The 22300-nt window shown below is 39.1% G+C and overlaps 1 protein-coding gene across 5 annotated transcripts in view; it reads left to right on the forward strand.

Annotated features, from left to right (window-relative positions):
- The window catches only part of Ica1 (islet cell autoantigen 1), a 132004-nt gene that overhangs the window by 72579 nt on the left and 37125 nt on the right, over positions 1 to 22300 (forward strand). For all 5 annotated transcript variants that reach the window (XM_010632040.3, XM_010632039.3, XM_010632042.3 and 2 more), the window contains exons 6-7: positions 17723 to 17848; positions 18976 to 19074. In XM_010632040.3, coding sequence (XP_010630342.1) covers positions 17723 to 17848; positions 18976 to 19074 — 225 coding nt within the window. The remainder of the gene's footprint in view (positions 1 to 17722; positions 17849 to 18975; positions 19075 to 22300) is intronic.

Raw genomic sequence — 22300 nt, forward strand, 5'->3', positions numbered from 1 at the left:
AGGGGTGTTAGGACTAGAACTCAGGACCCGTGCTTGAGAGGCAGGCAGAGGCACTGCTGAACTAAATTCCTGGCCCCTGGTTATATTTTTGAGCAGGTACTGAGAGCAGAATACAGAGGAGTCTTCTGGAGTGGTGGAAATGTTCTGTGTATTTTTCCGAGTGGTGGTTATGTGGTTTGTACATATTAAAAAGTTTACGAAGCTGCAAACTTCACTTTTGCACTTTTGTAAAAGCTATACCTCAATAAAACAGTAAAAAAAAAAATAACTGACTGTAAGAAGTCTGAGGAGTAAGGAAGGAACAGAGTCCTATAGCAGATGTGAAACAAACGACAGAATGAAGTGAATTTTAGTAGCATGATTATTTAAGAGCACTTTGCGAAGAGAAGGGCAATGGAGTATCTTTTTTTATATACCTAGTTTTTCAGTTTCCTCACCATTTCAATCATATATCTTCTATCCCTAAATACTAAAACACGTCTTCCCTGTAAAAATGTGTAAAAAAAACAAAAAACAAAAAACAAAAAACTTTCTCCCTATCCAAGGAAAGTATACTTGGCCTTTGGAGCTACTTTGGGAAATTAGAACAATACATGAAGAGCATAAAATGTTCACTAGAATATTGCCTAATACTCAACTCTAGTGATTATAATAAAAGTAAATACTGGAAATGTTTTTAGCATTTTCAGTGTTTTCAGATTCACTTCATCACCCCTCCCCCATGTAGTTGTACATTTCTAAAATTCAATGGCATTAAAATGAACTTGGAGAATTCCTGAATACTTCAATGATCACCAATAACGTCAGTGACATTCTGTCGATCAAACCAGAAATGGAATAACAAGTCTATATGGGTCGTTAGACTTTAACTGACTTCCAGTGTTCTATCTAGACTCTTACATCAGTTAGTCAGCCACATTTTAAAGCCATCTGTGCATTGGGCAGTAGAATCTAGACCAGAGTATGGTCCAAAGAGATACTGAAAATGCGATGATTTAAACCAGTGCTTGTTCATAAATAGTCCTGCTCTGCTGTCCAGGTTGGTGGAGTGGCTTTCCTCAAAGAAGTCATTCGGAGACCCTGGCTGACATGCACTTGGCAGAACTCAAAAGTCCCTTCCGTTGCTCCCTGAGCATGGACCTCACAGCCACCCTGGGAAGAGGAAGAGCACAGAGAAGCATGTTTCGAAAGGCCTTGTGGGCAATGCTTGGAAATGCTGCTTCTTGTTAACTTGTGCTCTCCTTTCCCTAGAGGAAACTCAGGTGGCATCATTTCATTTTCAGGGAAGAATGAAAAACGTAGAAGGGCAAGTTGATCGTGAAAGCTAGCTACCTCTGCCACAAGAGCAGTTCGCCATAGTGGAAGGCCAGAGTATCGTCAGGCCTCCGATGACACAAAACGTTAATGTCTCATGTATGCAAAGGATGCAGAACTCAGAGTTTTCAGGCTGGAAATTTAGCTCAGTGGTGCTATCGCCTGCCTCCCAAGCACAAGAACCCGAAGAACCAGAGTTCAATCCCCATACAAAAAAAAAAAAAAGAGTTTTCTAGCACAGCCGATCTAGAGCAAATTGGAGCACAGTGATCTCTAATAGGGCCAAGAATTGCTACAGAAATTTATCAAATCTCAACACAGAAGATGTTTTACATATTTAGACTAATGAGAAATGGAAGCAGCTGGGCCAGCTTTCTTGACAGTATCTTCTTTAAAAAGACCACACCAACTCATGGAATATCAATCATCACACTATAAAAATAGGAGCCACAAATCCAAAACCCAGGATGATGTATAGTACTGTGCACTACATTAAAAACATATTTGACTATCTTTAGTACTGACTGTCAGTACAAGCGTAACAAAACCAAAATATGGTCTCTGTCACAAGCTCCCTGGAGAATATAGAAGCCAATCAATTAAAATAGAAGCAACTGTACAACATGACAAATGTTATGGGAGGAAGTAGAGGTGTATAATCAGGTGCTGTGGGAGCCCCAGAGTGGATCATCTGAGTCCAACGAGAGGATCGTGATGTGCTTCTTAGAAAAAGTGGCACAAGCTGAATTTTGAAGGCCACTGAAGTAGAAGAAACATGCAGTCAGTGGGAACTGCGCATGAACAGGAAGGGGGTGAAACTGCTTTATCATAGGGAGGTTGCAGATAGTTCGGTTTTCCTGGAGATAAGAAGTGGGAGCAATGATGAAAGAAGAGAAGAGGCCCAGTGCAGATCCTGAAGACCACGTGCTCAGGGCTGGGGATTGAGCTCAGTGGTGCCGCCGCTTGCCTTGTAATCATAAGGACCTAGTTTGATTCCTGGTACCAAAAGCAGCAACAAAAAAACGTGCTCAAGTTGCGGTCAAGGTTTGTTCACCTTTGGTTTTCTAGGTCTATTCAGTGTTGCCCATGGGCCAACCTTTTCAGATGCTCGTGAATACTGAGATCAGCTGCACTTTGCAGTTCAAGTGCAGCAGAGTGGTTCTACAGATGGAAAAGCCTAATCCTCTCTCTTATTTACTCCAAATAGACCCACCGCAGAGGGAATGAACAATATTCCCCCAAACAGGAATGTGTTCTATTGATCAGGTCAACTGTTAATTTATTGGATGATTTGTGTGTATACTGCCTTCACTTACAGTGGCCAGCCATCCATAAGCATAATAAAACCATACTGTAATATAAAATACAGGCAGGTTTAGCTTGGACAGCCAAGAAACACAAATAAATTCTTCAGCCCTTCACATGACACATAGATGTGAATAAATGATCAGAAGAATGATAAAAATAAAAGGAATAATAACATTTTTAAAACCTCAGTGGAGTTCCAGGGATATCGATGGATAAAAATATTATCACAGTATTTTACCCTGTTGAAATGCGTGCTTCTCAGATTAGTGAGAAACTGATAGAGTGGTGCCTTAGGTTCAGTCTTGTGACAAAGTTAATATTTCCACTAATGACCTGAAAGAGGAAGTGAACACCGTCAGTTAAATTTTCTGAGGACAGAATTGCTCTCTTTAGTTAAAAACAGAAAACAGGAAAAAAAAAATTTACCAGCTGAGTAAACATTAACAGTGTGGGGAGTGTGATAGCTGGCTAAATTAATCTGAAGTATATCTGTTTACTGTATTATAAATTATATGTCTGGGAATAGTTTTAACTGTATTTATGTCAACTTATCATAGACATGAAAGTGGAAGACCTTTTGCTCTTTGATCCTACACCAACAGATGTAATTGCATAGCGAGCAATAATTGGTATTTTAAAACAAGCCAGAATAGTAAAACTTTTAAGGCATTAAAATATTTATGTAATCTTTTAACAAAGTGACAAGGAGAGCCGGCAGGGGCAGTAGCAGCACCCCTACACTTAATCTCTCTGATCTGAGATGTGGTCTAGTTGGGAGGCCAAGGGATGTAGTGACCTGACCTTGGACATTCACTTCCTGGCCCCACCCCTGCCAGTCGGTAAATTGGGTGAGTGGCCTGATGATTCTGAAACCCAGTTTCCTTCCTTGTGAAATAGAAACAGTAACAAAACTAAACTATGGGCATATTGTGAGCCCAGAATGAGAGAGAGAGAGAGAGAGAGAGAGAGAGTGTGTGTGTGTGTGTGTGTGTGTGTGTGTGGCGTCTACTCAGTAAATGGTGGTAGAGTGACTGGCAACAGTGGCGGATCTGAGAAGCCTGAGCAGTAACTGAGAGCAAAGCCTGTCATGCGCTTTGAAGAGCAGTTGTACGCAGTGGGAGAGCAAGGCCCAAGGAAGGATTTTCTCAGGGGCTCTAGTGCCCAGTCTTTAGTGTTCTGTATACCTGCTACCTGCAAGGTGCAAAGCTTTAACCTTTAGAACAAAAATTGTTGCATCGTGTAACTTTTACCCGAAGGAAACTTATAGTACAGAGGGAACAGCTGCATACACGTGGGAGCAGGTCACATTTACCCTTCTTTTGGGTTATAAAAGGGTAAATGTGTAAAAATGGTAAAAGGGCAAAGTATTGTTTACAGGAAGGAAAATGCCACTCAATTTGCTGAGCAGCATGGCAAGAACAGGTTCTCCGAGAAGCAAGAGCAGGAGTGTAAACTGTGAGGGTGGCCGTGTGGACGAGGAAGGGTGTGTTCCAGGCCAAGGAGACGTGTGAAGCACAAGAAGATCTGCCCTGCGCTGCTGGAGAACGGCAGAACAGTGGGCCTGGAGCAGAGCTTCCTAGAGAGGCCGAGGGGCCAGAGGCCGCAGAGTCTGTGTGTGGAGTTTGTATTTCATAGTAAAGGAGACAGCTTCAAACCTCAGCCAGGTCCTGGCTCTTCTACTCATGGGATACTTGGTTTTAACCAAATCCTCAATTTTTCTCCTCCACAAAAGAGGAGAATTGCAGAATGAAACAAGAATAAAGTAAGAATAAAACAGGGATGTTCGATAGTGGCTTCTGAACCGACAATCTCCATTTTGTTCTGTGATCAGAACAAGAGCAGAGTAGGCAAGAGATCGAATGACGCTTTTTCTCACGAGTATCTCCCAGTGAGTCCCTGAATGAAAATTGCATGGTACGTTTCTAGAAAAGCACTGAGATATAGCAGCTGTGTGTACGTGTGTGTTGTGTCCTGGGGACACAGATAGATACAGAACCCTTGTCTTACACAGTTTTCATGCATGTTGAGATGTGAACTGAAGGATTCAATTTAATCTTCTATAAATTCAGCAGCGGTGTAGCTGGAAAACAACATTGTCACTGCTTATTTATTGTAGCTGAACCGTTAAAATTCTTAGTGCATGTTTTGGAGGAAGTGAAGTAAACACTAACTACATTTTCCTTGTTTTTGTCAAGTACTGATTATTAACCACCACTGCCACAGCGTTACACGTCCCCAGATTCCTCCCTCTTTTGCCTTTTTGTTTATAGACTTCAACACCCCTCTCCCTCAAAGCTACCCGCACCCCTCCCTCTTTGAGTTAGACTGAAAGTTCCCCAGTCTTGTGTCTCCACCCTTGTTTCCTCTTAGGACTGTGCCCCAAGCTCCCAAAAGTAGCTGTGTTTTACCTCTTGTGTTAAAAACTGTGGAAGTACCATGTCCTGTGCCAAGCTTATGTGCCCACCCCACCTCGCTACTTCCCTGATCTTTGGAACATGGTCTCTTTGTGACCTGGTTGTAAAGCAGTGTGGTGGAAACTTTCAGAGCTTTCAGTGATACAAACAGACCTCTGCGGTATGTGTGCCATGGGTTTGCCACCGCTGTTCCAAAATCTCTTATTTTCCAGCACCTTTCACCTAGTACTTTAGGCATAATTCTAAACTTCATATTTGAAGTTTGAATATTCACTTCTAATCTAGGTACTAGATACATTATAAAATCATAAAAAGAAAAAGTATATATCAACGAGTCTCCTACTGTATGGATACAAATTACAACCATTAATATTGTCATATGCTTATTTCCAAAAAGAGTTTTTAAACATCACCAATTAAGAGTCAAAGGATCATGCTATGCATTTTTCTGATGAACTTACATCTTAATAGGGACTGTAAAACAGAAGCGAAAAGCACTAATTACAGGGAATAGCTACAGTTCCTGGAACAAAACAAGCCTGTTCCTCCCTGAGAACCTTTGCATTTTCTGTTCTTTCTGCTCTGTCCTCCTCCCCTGATCCTTCTGGTTCCCTTCCTATTTCTCCCTGATCTCTGCTCCAGTATCACCTCCCGGGAAGCCTTTTCAAACTCTGTCATATAAAACAGAGCACTCTACCAGCCCTCCTAAGCTCTGCACTTGTTTATTTTTACCATCTCACAAACTGTGTCCTAACTGTACTTGTTTGTTTTACAGCTTCATCCACTAGAATGTAATCCTGAAAGCAGACTTTGCTTAATTCTCTACTTACCCACAGCACCTAGAACTTTCTCCTTTCTTGGGAAGGAGAAATGGAAGAAGGAAATTAAGAAATAGGTAAGAGTGTTAGGAAGACTGATGCTTAGGGTGTTCCAAGGTTTGGGACGCGTTGTAGTAACAGTACTATGGTTGGTGAGTGGGAAGTAGACCCCTGAAGAGATAGACCCCCTACGTATTGAAACCAGATGGACTTAGCATATTTTATATTCCCTCTTCATGTGTTAGTCTGATGAATCAGTAATGAATAGATTTCCATCACCTATCAGGTTATCTGGAAGCATGGACAGTTTGATAGGAAAGGCAAGACAAACACTGGTTCTTTGTGAAAATAATTGAATTGCTTCACTGGTATTCTCTCCGAGTACCCAATCATTTTTTTCATTTTCTGTGTATTTAATTGCCTTGTTTATAAGTGTCATTACAAATTCAAAGTCTTGAATGTATTTGAAGGATTTTGAGCACTGCCTATATTAGCTTTATTGATGTTAAAATTGTCTTATTTTGGCTATTGGGAGCCTCTTTCCTTCACTCTTGATCCCTTTTGACGTGCCCCTGTAGTATCTTCCTTGCTTTCTAATAAAAGATATTTCAGAATCACACTGTATAATCCCTTCCCTAGCCCTAGAATCAGCAATTTTATCAAGTAGTCGTAATTATTTGAAGAGGGCAAGATAGGTAGAGACTATGATCTGGGTGCTAACAGTATTCATTGCTTCTGAGTTAGCCATTAGTCTTAGACTTTTATATTGTACAGAGCTAGAACAGAAACACGTTATATGATTTAATAAGAATTATGGGAATAAAGAAAGCAGAACGGCATAGTGTCTATTTTACTCTCATCTCCATTAAGAAAGTGATATTTAGGGCCAAGGAATTTAGCTCAGCGGTGCCGACACCTGCCTCGCAAGCACAAGGTCCTGAGTTCAATCTCTGGTACCAAAAAAAAAATTTTTAAAAAGTGATATTTAAACTGGAAAGGACAGAAGGAGATGATAAGTAAAAGTTGAAGCTCAATCTGTGAAAATAGCTATTGTACACTAATTTTATTGAAATGCATCTTAAATCTAAGATGAACCGTCTCAGAAAAAAAACTCATGTATGCAAACACAAATGCTGCCAGTGAGCTTTGAGAAATAAGAAATGCCAGAAATAGCATTAAAAGCAAATTTACTCTATTTTTCTTTAAACTTAAAAATTGATATGGTAAATTACACTATGATTCCTAACCAAGTCTAAAACTGATTGCTGTACAGATAACCTATAAGGAACTTAGGGGAAAAGTCTAATTATTTTGAAGCAAAAAGGATTCACTTTAAATCTAACACCAGACTGATCCTGTTTCCTCTTGTTATATTTTTCTCATTGTGTTGTCTATAGGTAAAATGGTGGAAAGTGACTTAGAGATTGTTGTTGTTTTTTTTTAAGCAAGACTCAGCTTTATATTGTCCATAAGGACTTACTTTAAATATAAAAATACATGGATAGCCTAAAGTAAAAAAAAATGAATACAGAGCTTGCAAATCTTAATTTTTAAAAATCAGGAGTGGTTATATTAATATTAGACAATCAAAAACAAATACGATTCATAGAGCTGGGGGTTTAGCTTAGTGAACGTGTGCTTATGTAGCAAAGTGAGGCTGAGTGCAGTCTGTAGTACCACAAAAAATTTAATTTATAAAAAGATTATAGCAAACACTGATAGGAAAAATAAGCAGTTCTATATATAATAATAATAACGTATTTCAGCATTCTTGTTTCAGTAATTGATAAAGTAGCAGTCAATAAGCATATATATTATCAGCTACTTTGACCTAATTAACATTTACAGAACCCTTCCTACAACATAGGAATATACATTTTTTTTCAAGTACACATGGAACATTTACCAAGATAAACTATTTGACTGTGTTCGGAGGCATAAAATAGCTCTGAATACTTTATTTTTCTTTGTTGCCATGCTGGGAAGTAAGCGTGGGGCCTCATACATACTAAACAGATTCTCCACCAATGAGCTACATGCCAGCCCCTGAATAAATTCTTAAAAATTGAAATTTGTGAAGTTTTTTTCTCTAACCAACTTTTCCAGAAACAAGCTATAAATCTATTACACATATATATCTAGAATATCCCGAGTATAATCAGAAATTAAACAACATTCATCCAAATAGCCATGGGTCAAAGAAGACATCACAAGGAAAAAGAGAAAAAAATTTGAATTAAATGAAGGAGAAACACAACATATCAAAATGAGTAGGATGAGCTGGGTGTGGTGGTGCATGCCTGTAATCCCAACACTCAGGAGGCTGAGGCAGGAGGATTACTGTGAGTTCAAGGCCAGTTTGGGCTACATAGTGAGTTCCAGATCAGTCTCAACAACATAGTGAGACCCTGTCTCAAAAAAACAAACAAACAAAAAAAAGTGAGTAGGATGAAGCCAAAGCAATAGAGGGAAATGTATACTATTACATAATTTTTAACCATTAAATATTAATATTAGAAAATTAAGTCAACAATCTATAGTTTTATCCTTAAAAATTAGGAAAAGAACAAATTAAACCTAAGCTAGGAGAAAGAAGGAACTAAAAGCCAGAAAAAATGAAATTGTGAAAAGAAAACAAGAGAAAAATCAATGAAATCAAAAGCTGGTCCTGTGAAAAAAAAATGGGAAAAATTAATAACCTCTATAGTCAGATTTATCAGAAACAAAAGAGAAAACATATAACTTTATCAATGTCAAGATGAAAGAAGACATTACTACCAAGATTAAAAGGATAACAAATGCAAACTTCAACAAATTTGATAATTTGGGTGAAATGGACAAATTTCTTGAAATCCGCAAATTACCAGCACTTACACAAATAGAAACCAATGACCCAAAAGCCCTATATCTGTTCATCTCTCAGATTTGTAGTACAAACCTTTCCCCAAAGACAATTCCAGTCCCATATTGTGAAATGTACCATGTTAATGAAAGGTATCATAGCACTTCTACACAAACTCTTCAGAAGATGGAGTAGGAATTTACACTTCCCAGTTCATTTTGTGAGGACAGAATTATTCTGAGAGTAAAACTAGAAAGCTACACACTGATATCCTTCATGGATGTAGACAAGAAAAATTATTACTAAAAGTTAGCAAAAGGAAATGAGCATGGACTTTCTTTTAGGCTGATGAAAATATTCTCAAATTGACTTGATCATGCTTGTTCAGGTCTGGGAATAAACTGAAAACCATTGAATTTTTCCATTTAAATAGATGAGTTGCGAGACATGTGAATCATATCTCAACAAAGCTGTTAAAAACGTTACGTAAAAAACAATATATAATAAAGGTAATATATCTTGACTAAGTGTGGTTCTGCTAAAGAATAGAGGTCAGTTTAAAATCAGTCAGTGTAATCTGCTAGAATGAGTAGACTAAAATAACGAATTACATAATCATCACGACAGATCCAGAAAAAACATTTAATAAAATCCAACAATTCTGGATACAAATTCTCAGTGAAGCTGAGGGGTAGTAATGGCACATGCACTCAGGAGGCTGAAGTAGGAGGACCACGAGTTCAAGGCCAGCCTGGGTTACAGAGTAAGTTTGAGGCCAGCTTGGACGACAACAGGGAAACCACGTCTGAAAACAAATTTTCTTTTTCCTTGCAAGTAGGTGTAAAAGCTGGTAATGGCTCTACAGCTAAAATGAGACTTGATTATTATGAAAAACTGACTGCTTTCCCTCCAAAATCAGAAGCAAGACAAGTATGTTTGCTCACATCTGTCAGTATGATAAAGCAAGAAAAATGAATTAACCATATAAACTGGAAAAGAAGTAAAGCTCATCTCAGACATGATTTATATACACAGAACTGTCCACATAGATATACTGATATATATAGAAAACTATGAAATCTCAATTTTTAAAACTAATAATTAATTGAATTTACCAATGTCACGACATTATGTTACAAAATTATAATAATTAGCACATATTTAGAAATCATAATGGCATCAAAAACATAAAATATTGCCAGGCATGGTGGTGTACTCCTGTAATCTCAACACTTGGGAGGCTGAGGCAGGAGAATCACTGTGAGTTCAAGACTAGCCTGGGCAACATAGTGAGTTCCACAGCAGTCTGAACTACATAGTGAGACCCTGTCTCAGAAAAACAAAACAAAACAAAAACAAAATACTAAGCAATAAATTTAACAGAATGTGTGCAGACCTATATATTGAAGTCTGCAAAATGCTAAGACAATTTCCAGACCCAGTAAGTAGATCAAAATAATAGGTTAGAAAATCCAGAAATGAACCTACACATACAGTCCCTATAAGTGCCAAGGTAATGCAGTGAATGATGAGATCATTTTTAAACAAATGGTGCTATAACAATTGGATATGCAAGTAAGCAGAATGAACCTGCACCTCAATTTCAAAATGAATGTGAGTGTATAAATATGAATGTGAAATATATATAGATCTAAGCATTATAGCTAAAAAAATAAAATTTCCAGGAGAAAAGACACGGAAAAAAAATGTGTTACTTTGGTATAGGAAAAGGTTTGTCAAGGCACAAAAACAAAACCATGGGAAAAAAAGCTTGATAAATTGGACCTCATCAAAATTAAAACCTTTTTCTTTCCAAACGACACTGTTAAGAAAATGAATTTCCAAACTTACATCTGATGGTGATTCATATTCAGCATATATAAGTACATGTTACAGTGCAGTAGCAAAAGGTAAGCCTAATTTTTAAAACTGAATGAAAGCTTTAAATAGAGACACTATTAATCTTTTCACCTTGTGGAAATGCCTGAGCCAAAGATCCTCAGAAAGATTTCTGATAATGGAAGGTCTGTTCAGGCTTTGTGGCTTGAGGTCTTCCTCTGCCTACATCTAAACTGCGAAGACCAGGAGACTCCAAGATGGTAGGCACACATTTTCTGCTGGCCTCAGTCCCTGGACATTGTGAGTCACATGATCATTTATAGATCAGTGACTCTCCCTCCTTGGGGCTAGTGTAAAGAGTGTAGTATAGAAACACATTCCACTTGGGTCTCAATCTGATATTTATATGTTAGTTAAATGTAAGGTATGATCAAAGGGCAAGGTGAATTTTTAAAAAATTTATTACAGTAAAAGACACATTGCGATTAACCCCCCCCAAAACATTTCTCCTCAGTTCAAGCAAATTTACCCATCATTTTGATCTTTCTGAAGAAGTCCTGGAAGTCCTGTCTTCTGAGTGTCATTAGTTACAATGTTACAGTTGCCTCAATGTCCTGAATATATTCAAAACATTTACCTTTTATGGCTATTTTGACTTTGGGGAAGAGTCAGAAGTCGTAAGGTAGCAGATCTAGTAAACACGGTGGATGAAGACACCCTGTTTTTATTTAACAGAAATTGCCATAAACTGTTAATCAACAAGGGGTGATCAAATATATTGTGAATATTTAAAATTTTAAGTTTATTACAGTAAAAGACACATTGCCATTAAATTTCCTCAAAATGTTTTCATTTAGAATACACTTAACAAATTGTTCTTGGCAATGTATCTTTTACTTTAATAATTTTTCAAAATTAAAACATTCACTACATCTTTCTATCACCCGGTATATAGGTCTTGATGACCTCTTTTGTAGAATAAGGATTTTGCTGACAAATTTATGGCATGTGACAAATGCTGTGTGATTTATAGAATGAAGTCTATTTAAAGAATTTTAGAAATACTACACTTTCAAAGTTAAAAAGGGATCTTTATCATGAACTTCTTAGAACCTCTCATGTGAATTTCCAAAAAGGCAAAAGCAGGCTGGATTAATGCTGTGTAGGCTCCATGAAACAGACAGCTATCTTGACTTCATTGAGACACAGGAAGGATTTTTTTTAGAAATCTCTTGTAACTGCCGGAAGGGCAACTAGATCCAGGAACCCCTCCCCTCTCCTGCCCGCCCCAGGCCATTTGGTGCCACTGCCTGCCTCACAAGTGCAGGGTCCTGAGTTCAATCCCTGGTACCAAAAAGAATAAATAAATGAAATCCTCTTTCAGTGAGGTCAGATATTTGATCTCTTTTCTAAGTGACTTCAGATTGTCTTACCTACACCACATTCTCTTGTGGCCCAAAGTAGTAGTTGATGTAGTCTGTGCTGTGAATCTGTTTGACGAATGAGAATGCTGCCTTGGCGGGGGATAAGGATGAACAAATCAAGGGAGTGGTGAAAGGGGTAACTGAGAGAGAAGGCCAGGAATTCTGATGTGTGTGGAAAGTCAGCCGGTGAAAAGGCGAGTCAGCGCTGGCTTTGGGACGGTCAGAGGCATCGGATTTAGCCACCTCCAGCATTCAGTCCCTCGCCAGCTCCTGTTTTACCTCCTAATGAGCTCTTCAGATCAGAGCGTTATTCTCAGCATCATCACTGAAGTCCACCATCACCTTTCCCCTTGCTCCCGCATCTCTCCTCGTCTACCTTGATCCCCGTCTGCCAGTCCTGCCCCCACCGTCGTGAAGAGTCTTTTCATACTGAATGGAAGGTCTCATCTCTTCTTTGCTTGAAAGCCTCTGGTATTTTTCCACTGCTTCTAGGAAAATGGCGAAAATCCTGAGCACATCAAGGCCCTGCTCCAAGGTATAACCCAACCCACTCTCCTGCGTCTGTTTGCAAGCTTCATGTTCTCAGCAACTCAGCTACACTAGCCTCAGGTCAGTTTCAAGTCCTGCCTGCCCTGTTGTCTTCCACCCCAGGGCTTTTGCACAGGCTTCTGTCACTGCTGGATTACTGTACTCTGTCTCCTCGCACAGCTCATTGTGTTCAGTCCTTCAGGATAAGGTTGGGCACTGTAGTTCTTGGAGAATGTCCTCTGGGTCATTCATTCCTGTAGGACACTGCGGTTTTCCTCTGAACACCTCACTCCATCTGTAGTTATACTTTCACTGATGTGAAATAGCTATGAGCCACGATAGCAGAAGGCATTCCATTTGTGCTGTGCTATCAGGATGGACAAGATGCTTGGTAAATATTTACCTAATGAATGGTTGGAGGGACCAGAGTTACCTCCTGAAAAATTTAAAAATTAGTGGAATTTTTGTTTTGTTTTGTTCTTAAAGAAAATAAAGCACTAAGAAAAATATAAACATACTCTAAGATGATGTGATTGTACAGTAAAATACAGGTCTTTCTTACTGGATATGAGGCCAGATTAAAGTGAGAATACAAATAGCTTTGGCTTCACTCTGTGCAGTTCAAGTTCGGGCTAAGAGGTAGAATTCCAGGTTAGGAGGAATAAGGAGAAAAGTGCCCTATAGTTGGGCAGTCAAGACTTGCGCTTTCTCTGGTAAATTGAGTTTCTATGACCTGGGGAAGGCAAGACTCAGACTAAGGAGGGTCTCTTATGCACAGTCACTTCCTAGACTTTGGGGAATAAGCGGAGAAAGGTCGGGTAACAGAAATGAAGAAATAAACAAAGGATACATTTATTCTAGTGAAAAAAATTATAAGCTTTGAAAGCCACAGGAGCTCCTTGAGATGTTTATGTAATTGAATATAATTTATCTGGCATTGAGAAGAATAATCCAAACATTTTTCACTCCAGTGCATCTGGAGGCATATGAAATTAAACTCTTGCTGGTGGCCTGTGCTTGGTAGTATCCTGAGTGTTTTAGTTTCAAACTAAAGAGAGACTATAGGCTGGAAAAAATGTGTTTTATAGAGCAGACATGGAGCACAAAATAGTAAATGAATTTTACTGTATTCAGAATGCCCAACTGTGTAACATCCTCCTTGTTTGGCAGGGAAAGAGCTCAGCATTTGGGAACTCAGCAGTGCATTAAATATTTTAATAATCATTGTTGACACGCAAAGCATATGGCCTTTCAGAACTCACTGGGTCAACTGCTGAAGTCGTCTTCTAGCTTTCTAAAATTAGCTTTCAAATTTCAAACAAAATGTAGGACACATTTCAAGCTATATTAATTAATGAGTTTTGTATTATAAGCAAGTGCTCTTCCTAAGATATAAGATTATCTGTGAGTGACTACTGTATGTGAAGGAAAAAATGAAATTCATATCCCTGACAAAAATGAATTTGCAATTAACTAGAAAGTCTGGAACCTCTGTGTAAGTAACTCTGTCTTAAAGTATATATTTGCTTTGTACCTCCTAGTCATGCTTTAAGACCCACCTCAAATATGCTCTCATCTCAGAAGACTTCGCCATTTCCTTATTGTTTTTGTCGTTTAGCTACGGCCACATATAAGCAACCTTAACATACAATGGTTTAGAGCAGCAAGGGTCGTTATTGCTCACAAAGATCTCTTTTGCTGGTCTCTTGGGTGGTCAGCTATGGGGCAGTCTCTGGTCTTAGTGGCGGGTGGCTAAGATTCCCCCTTCCCCATGCCTCTCGCCTGCATGTACCTCTCACACCTCTCCAGCTAGCCAGCTTGAGCATATCCTCATTGTCATTTCGGGAAGCAAAAAGAAAAAGTAGATTCATGCTAGCATTTTTTTTCCCAAGCTTCCAGTTTCATTACATTTATTAGCCTCCTGTTGGCCAAAGCAAACCATGTGGCCAAGCTCAGAGTCAGAGTAGGAGGAGACTATAAAGTGACAGGGCGAAGCACAGAGAAACAGGAAAGTTACTGTCATTAGTTAAATGCCCTCATCCTGCAGTGCCCCCTGCCATCAACAACAATTATTATTCCCTTGTTTGTGCCACCTCTGTTCCTTGCTCTTAGCTGTATTATTAGACCTTCCCCTTGTCTTATAATACCATTGCTAATATGACAGTCTTCCTTAAAGGATTATGGAGTCTGTGACAGTGAGCTCTCGTTCATAAATATTTGCTCCTTGCGTGTGGTCTTATTCCTTCACACACCAGGCACAGCACCGGGCTGCACAGAGACTAGGCACTCAGTGAACATGAGCCGAATGAGTGCACACGTGACAGTTTGTTTCCCCTGTGCATTGCCTCCCCTTTCAGGGGAAAACGTGGAGGACAGAGGCTTTTCAGGACGAGGAGATCTTCCTGGCCCCAGAAATTAGTGACCAGCTGGGGATTTGAAGTGGCAGTGCCAGCTGCCGACCACCTTTCCTTCTAGACTTCTAGTTCTCCCCTCCGGAACTCAGGTTTTCTCTCTTCTGTCTCCCTCTGCCTCTTTAAATAAGGTAGAAAACCCCTGATACCTAACTGTTTTAAACTCCTTCTGCAGCCATGGCTCCCACGTTCCTTAAACCAGAGCCCTCTAATCTACTCTGCAGTGGGGCGTGATCGAACTGCAGGATTATGTCAGCTGGTGGTGTGGCCAGTTGGAGAGGCACCTGTGGCTACTGTTCTGTAATCTTCCAGATCTATAGACAGAAATAGAGAGGAGTTAGGGAAAATGTTATATAGCTCTCCATTCTGTTCTTAGTCCAACAGGGTATGCATTCTATCATGTGCTGTTGGATGTGTGGCATCATGATTTTTCAGTTCCATAGTACCCTAAAGGGAAAACTTGTGTTTCTGGAGAGAATCATAGTTTTGAGTTTCTTGATTTTCCAAGAAGTACTGTCAGTTGCTTGGGACACTGTGTAACATGGCTTTGGAGCCAGGCAGGCCGATTTAGAGAGTCATTTCTGCCTGAAGTTACTTGCCTGATGAAACGTCTCATTTCTCTTCAGTAAGAGAAGGTAACCGTAGCACACAAAACAGAGTAATGTTGGTAGGAGGTAAGTATCAATTGTTAAATGGTTATTATATAGTGTCTTATAATTTTATAAACTGAATGTTAGTATTATTAGTGATAAAAAATTATTTTATTTTTCCATTTGTACAGGGGTAAAGCATTGTACTAATTGCGTAAGGTCATATCTACGTGGGTTTGATTACAGAAACTAAAAAGTATTCTCTAAATAATGAAAAAAAGAATAAGATAAGACTACAAGAGCAAGAAGCAATTTAAATATGTTCAGGGACCATTTTCATCTCCAGAATTAAGGATTATTTTAATGTTACATCATTGCCTTTTCTCTTTTACTTTCCTTTTTAGTTATATTTTAGGATTCCCTATTTTTAATGTTCATACAGAGATATCTTTAATTGAAATAATGAATAGTTTCTCTGATGTGCAAAACTATAATAGTACACAGGATCCTAATGAGATAATTAATAATGTGAAATAGGAAGTAAAGGGCTAAAGGTGTAGGGAAAGTGGGAAGGGTGGGGAAAGGTAATAAGGGAGAGGAAAAAAATACGAGAAACTGAAAAAATGGAAATAAAATGTTTGTAAATGGGGAGGGGAAGAGGGGGTGAAGGGAGGGCAGGGACAAGGGGGAAAAATGAGAATTAAGACCTATTATGTGAAGGTACAAGATCCCAATGATGAATGTAACTGTATTGTAAACCTAGACTGTACCAATAAACTTAAAAAAAATTAATGCATTTTATACCAAAGAGTCTACCTGTTTATTTTCATTAAAAAATCCTTTCTGAAGAAATTTAAAGATTATACATTAAGGCACATCTTTTGAAATAGCCTGAGAAAGTTCTTCATTCAGCAACAAGAGTGTATGTAGTACCTCTTTGTACTAGGTTACCAGGTGATGAAATGGTGAACAAGAACGACATTGTCCATGCCACCTGGTACCTTACAATGAAAGAGCTATTTCATGCAGTCACTGTTGCTTCAGCTCCCTGTTACCCACCCAGTATCTACAACTTCATGAATTATCTGAGACAAGCTAACATTTGAACTCAACAAGTTGCATGTGTTAAATATCCACAGTTTTTTCTATGTCCATCATACCTCAGTAGCGTGGTCTTGAAAAGAATTGACTGGCTTTCACTGACCAAAATATGGTATGATGACCCTTTGGCTTACAGGAAGGGGAAATTTTTTAAATTGAATTCAATTTATTGGTACATTCTAGATATACAGTACAGTTACATTCATTACTGACATCGTGTACCTTTACACGACAGGTCTTGGTTCTCATTTTTTTTCCCCTTGTCCTCACCGTCCCTTTACCTCCCTCCTCCCCTCCCCCCTTCAAGCACTTTAATTCCATTTTTACATTTTCTAATTTTTTTTCCTTTTTCCTTATTCCCCATTCCCTATAGGAAGGGGAAATTTTGACTTCACAATTTTTAAAGCAGTTGTATGAAATTTTAAAACTTTCTGTTTTATTAAAATATAATGCAAAGGTCTGATATTTATGAATTATTCTCTGGCCTTCCCTGAACTACTATATTGTTTAAGGATGGATGGAGGCCGACTGGTATATATTATTTAGTCATAAATAATTTATCAGTGGGGCTAGCTTTCAGACTGTGGCCCAAATTCCTTGAAGGGACATCCTAGGAATAGTTCTTAGAACAGCAGGAGGACATGAGTAGAAATACAGATGAACTCCAAATAAAGTCTACAGATTAGTAAATAGGATTATATCAGCACTAATCTCCTCATTTTACTAAATGTTATACCAGATGTGAACACTAAGGAAAGCTGGATGAAGGAGGGACAGGACATCAGCTTCCAAGCTCTGTAACAAGACCGTTGTGCAGACATTACGGCCTTGCATGCCATGTGGCTCCATACTTTTCCTCACTATGGCTACTTTGTAAAGGCCTTGAGAAGCCAGGAATTTTAACATTAGTCTAAGAATGTAATTATGATAGTAGGTCTGCTGTAAATCATAATGTTCAGTACTCTCATCTAGGTCCTCTGGAGGTAAAGAATGGGTATGGTGGGGTCTTCGCAGGTGCCTAGAATTTTCAAAGGTGTTTTCCTGTAGAAAATAGAAAAGCTCCACTTCTTCACCTCCAAATTTTGACTATGGAGGAGTTTGAAAGGTTCAGAGATTCCCCTTTCCTTCTATAGGTACAGACACAAGTACGCCTTGCAAAAAAAAATTTTGACAAACTGAAGATGGATGTGTGTCAAAAAGTGGATCTTCTCGGAGCGAGCAGATGCAACCTCTTATCTCACATGCTAGCAACATACCAGGTAACAAAGTGGTGTTTGTCACAAGGAAAGCAAGGTATATGGCTTAGTATCATGATGTGTGAGCTCAGAGAATGGTTCAGGCTTTGCAAAACTCTAAATACCTTTCTCATAATTGACTCCCCACATCTCTGCCATCTAGTCCTACATTTGAATCAAACTGAGCCCCATAGTAGCTGCCATTCCCTTGCACACACACAGTAATTCTCCGTTCCTCTGCATTTACCTTGAGGGTCCTTTCGACCTGGAAAGCCTCCCCTCCAAAAACAGTTGTGCTTTTCCAAATTCCACTCTTTTCGATATACTAAATGAAAAGTCCCACCCTTCAGTAAGCCTGGTCTGAGCTCACTTGGCATTGTACCTGTGTGTGTCACGTCAGACTTTGCTCTCTGACTGTCACTATTCAGGGCTTGCTTTTCATTTCCCCTAATAGCCTCTGAGTTCCTTCAGCAGTGTCCTTCTGCAGTGTGGGATGCTGAACGTTGAGTATTGTAGGGAATATGAACATTAGTAAAGACCATCCTTGTCCGCAAGTAGCTCAAAGCTTAGGGAAGAAATTAAAGACAGGAAGGTCTGACTATAATTCCTAACACTCTACAACAAGCAGGGCCCAACAAAAAATGCCAGTAAGGGTCGAAAGAGGGAGAAGTCAAATTAGTTGAGGGATCTCAGGGCGGGCAGGTTATTAGCATGTCAGGAAATCCCAATACTCGGGGAGACTAAGGCAAGAAAATCACATATTTGAGAAAATTAACAATGTAGCAAGGCCTTGTCTCAAAATCTTAAAGATAACAGGGCCGGGGATGTGGCGCCATATGAAGTTCATTCCCCAATTATGAAAGCAAACAAAAAGACTAAATTCGTGATTAGCCCTGGATTTTGGAGGACGGGTTGAAGGAGGCAAGGAGAGAAAGAAAGAGCAGGTCCTAGGGGTGGGAGCAACACAATCCATGGCAAGCATTTCATTTGGCTGAAATACAGGGTTATTTTATTTGGCGGTACAGTGGGCGCAGAAAGAAGTCCGAATTATATTTTTGAAGACCTTGAAATCAACAATAGGAGCACTTCTCTAAGGCCCAGGACTAGCACTGTGTTCGAAATGGTAATAGCTTTACCATCTCTCTTTACAGACCACGCTGCTCCACTTTTGGGAGAAAACGTCTCACACTATGGCAGCCATCCATGAGAGCTTCAAAGGCTATCAGCCGTATGAATTCACCACGCTAAAGGTATGAAAGCCAGAGAAGCCACTAGAGAATCTTCCTAGATGTCAAGTTTTGTTTATGTGAGAAGCAGTTTCCATCTCAGTGAACACCCTCGTTCCCGGAATGAGTTAGGTCTTGCCTAACTTGCAACTGTTAAAGAGAGAATTGTGCTCCTGGGAGGGTCTTATACACTGTGCCTGGATTGAGAACACACTGGGGTCCAAAAGACAGACTGAGCCTCGTTCCTGGGAGATGAAATGTGGTGAATGTAAGTCTTAGGATGGTCCTCTCCTTTAAAGTACAGTTTTTTAACATCGCTGAAGAAAATATTGTCCAACTGTACCATATATTCAACTTATTTTGTGTTTGTTTTTGCATCATTAGGGATCAATACCAGGGCCTTGCTCCTGCTAGGCAAGTGCTCTACCACTTCGCCACACCCTCCAGCTCTACTTTTTAAGGATTGTATTCAAATACACTCCCTACAGATTGCTCTTCTCCCTTACTTCTGAAAAATAGTCCAACACGAAATTGGCTTCTCCCAATAAGGCTGTAATAATATTTTCTAATTGAAAAGGCAACATTAAACTCAAGGGCCTCCAATCTGAGAAGGGAACAAGAAATACAAGCGCGGTATCTGATTCTTGGTGTTGCAAATGAATTGGAATTATTTTTCTCTCTGATGTGCACTGGAGACTAATGTGTATCAAGGTAAGGAAGTGACTTGGGTTCAAGAGGATTTGAGGGATGCAGAGAAGACAGTAGGTGCTTGCTGCCCGGTCACATCTTTGAACACAATGCATCAGGCAAGACCTAACTCAAGTTCATCTTGAAATCATCTTGCTTGTAATTTTTCAGGCACTTTGTGCCTTCTCACCATTCTTGAAAAACATAAAAATACTAAAAAGCTACTTTTTTGCCTTAAAATATGTCTGATTTTAAAATGTTGATAATGTCATCGCATCTATTAAAATACTGAGACCGAACATTTGTTGGCCTGACCTTAAAATGAAGGTCCCAGAGGGACCCAGGGGAATCCACTCACCCTGCTGGCCCTGACCTGGTCCTCATGGTTCCTCCCCGTCCTGCCACCCTCGCATCGGCACTCACTGACGTGCCCCGTGGTAAATGCATTCAGAACATGCACTTTGTTCTGTGCTGTCAACTGTAAGCATGTAGTGGGAGGGACCGTTTCCTTCTTCCGAATCCTCCTTGGATGTCTTCTGTGGAATCCTCCTAATGCTCTGTGCCCAGATAGCCAGCAGCCTTCCTGTGTCGCACTAGCTCTGCTGCTGTAATTGGCAGAGGCTTCATTTCTTCCCCACGATCTACTGCTGCTTTCAGCATCTTTGTAGGTAGCTATCCTGACAAAGGTGGCTTGGTTACAGTTAACACTCACGTGATTCACAGTGCCCAAGCCGAAGGGTGACCCTTCCATAAAACAAATTCAGGACATCCAGTTTTATTTCATATACAACACCACATGTTATCTGTCTTTGGAAAGACAGCTGTCCACAATATAAATTTGCCAACTGAAAGATGAAATAGGGCTTTCCCAAAATACAGTTCAAAGGAATTTCATATTTGAGTCAATTGCTTGTAAGTACGGCTTGAATTCATGACATTGAAGTTATTCCACAAGTATCCCTGGCCTCCTGTGCTGAAGAAAATATGGCTCCTTCATTTTTTGCCATGCTGTTTGCCCTGCAGAGAGAATCAAGCTTATTATTTTAGAGGATTTCTGGACAGAGAATTTAGCAAAAATTTGGTAGCCATGCATGGTTCAGGACATAATTACAAATACTTTGGGCAGATGACTCCCCGTTACCTTTTATATCCCCAGAGCCTTCCTTAAATTAGGGTTTAAGTAATACTTCATTGCTTAATTGTAATATAATCTTAGTAGACATAATACATCTGTTAAAGTATAATGATGTTTATAGTAATATGAAAAATAAGTAGGGCCGGGAATTTGGCTCAGCGGTTCTGCCACCTGCCTTGGAAGAGGAAGGACCCGAGTTTGAGTCCCAGTACCAAAAATAAATAGTAATTGTCCAGAAACCAACCAAACCATTTTTATTACCTCTCCAGAATACTACTTATCTAGACTTTCAATCATGACAAATTAGAATCTCAAGCTGGCCGGGCATGATGGCGCATGCCTGTAATCCCAGCACTCAGGAGGCTGAGGCAGGAGGATCACTGTGAGTTCGAGACCAGCCTGGACTACATAGTGAGTTTCAGGTCAATCTCAACTACGTAGTGAGACCCTGTCTCAAAAAAACCAAAAAGAAAAAAAAAATTCAAGCTAATAGCTAATTATTTTATTTTTTTATTTTACTTTGTGTAATAGAATTCTGTTATACACAGTTCATTATTATTTTATAGATAGAAGTACTTGAATATCAAATTTTATGCCACAAAACATGAAAATGAAAACCATTAACACCTTCTGTGTCACAGTCAATTATGAGGATTTTGTTTGATTACCCATCCCTCTTGCCCCAATATTTTCAAAATTACATGTCTTATAATTATAAGATCTTTATTTTATCAAATCACCTTTTAACATGTGTGTGTGTGTGTGTGTGTGTATAATTTTTAATTGGCACTGTGTATTGATAACCTGTGTTTTATTTTATTTTATCAAATCACCTTTTAACATGTGTGTGTGTGTGTGTGTGTGTGTGTATAATTTTTAATTGGCACTGTGTATTGATAACCTGTGTTTTGAAATTTAAATAGATGTTTTTACAATTAATTTGTTCTCTGGGTTTACCTAACCAAATAGCCCCCTTAAATGCCTTTTGGGACTTGGACTAGAAAGAAAACATTGTCTTTGCGAGGGTTGCCAAGCTCTGTTAATGAAAAGCAAGCCATTTGTTTTCTTTGCTTCAGGGTATATTCTGAGTGTGTTGGTAATTTTGCCAGTGCAACTGTATTTCCTGACTGTTAGTTTTATGCTTGATGGAGGATGGTAATTAATGTGTTAAACACTTGGTGCGTCCTGTTTGGAAGGAAGACTCCTTTGCTGCAGTATTATATCAGGGGTATAACTCAGGAAATTCAAAGTTTGACTTCTAATAAATCTTTCTCTAAGAAATACCTGATACCTTTTTGACAAAAGAATTTTGGTATAAAAGTAAGGTGAATCTGTGCCTCGTTCAATTTGAAAAAATATCCTAGTGACTATTTTGTGGTAATACTTTATGGAACAAAGCTATTGCTTTTTTTTTTTTTTTTTTTTTTT

This window comes from Fukomys damarensis, unplaced genomic scaffold (assembly GCF_012274545.1).
Source record: "Fukomys damarensis isolate Sample0158 unplaced genomic scaffold, DMR_v1.0_HiC HiC_scaffold_4, whole genome shotgun sequence".
In the NCBI taxonomy this organism is placed as follows: Eukaryota; Metazoa; Chordata; class Mammalia; order Rodentia; family Bathyergidae; genus Fukomys; species Fukomys damarensis.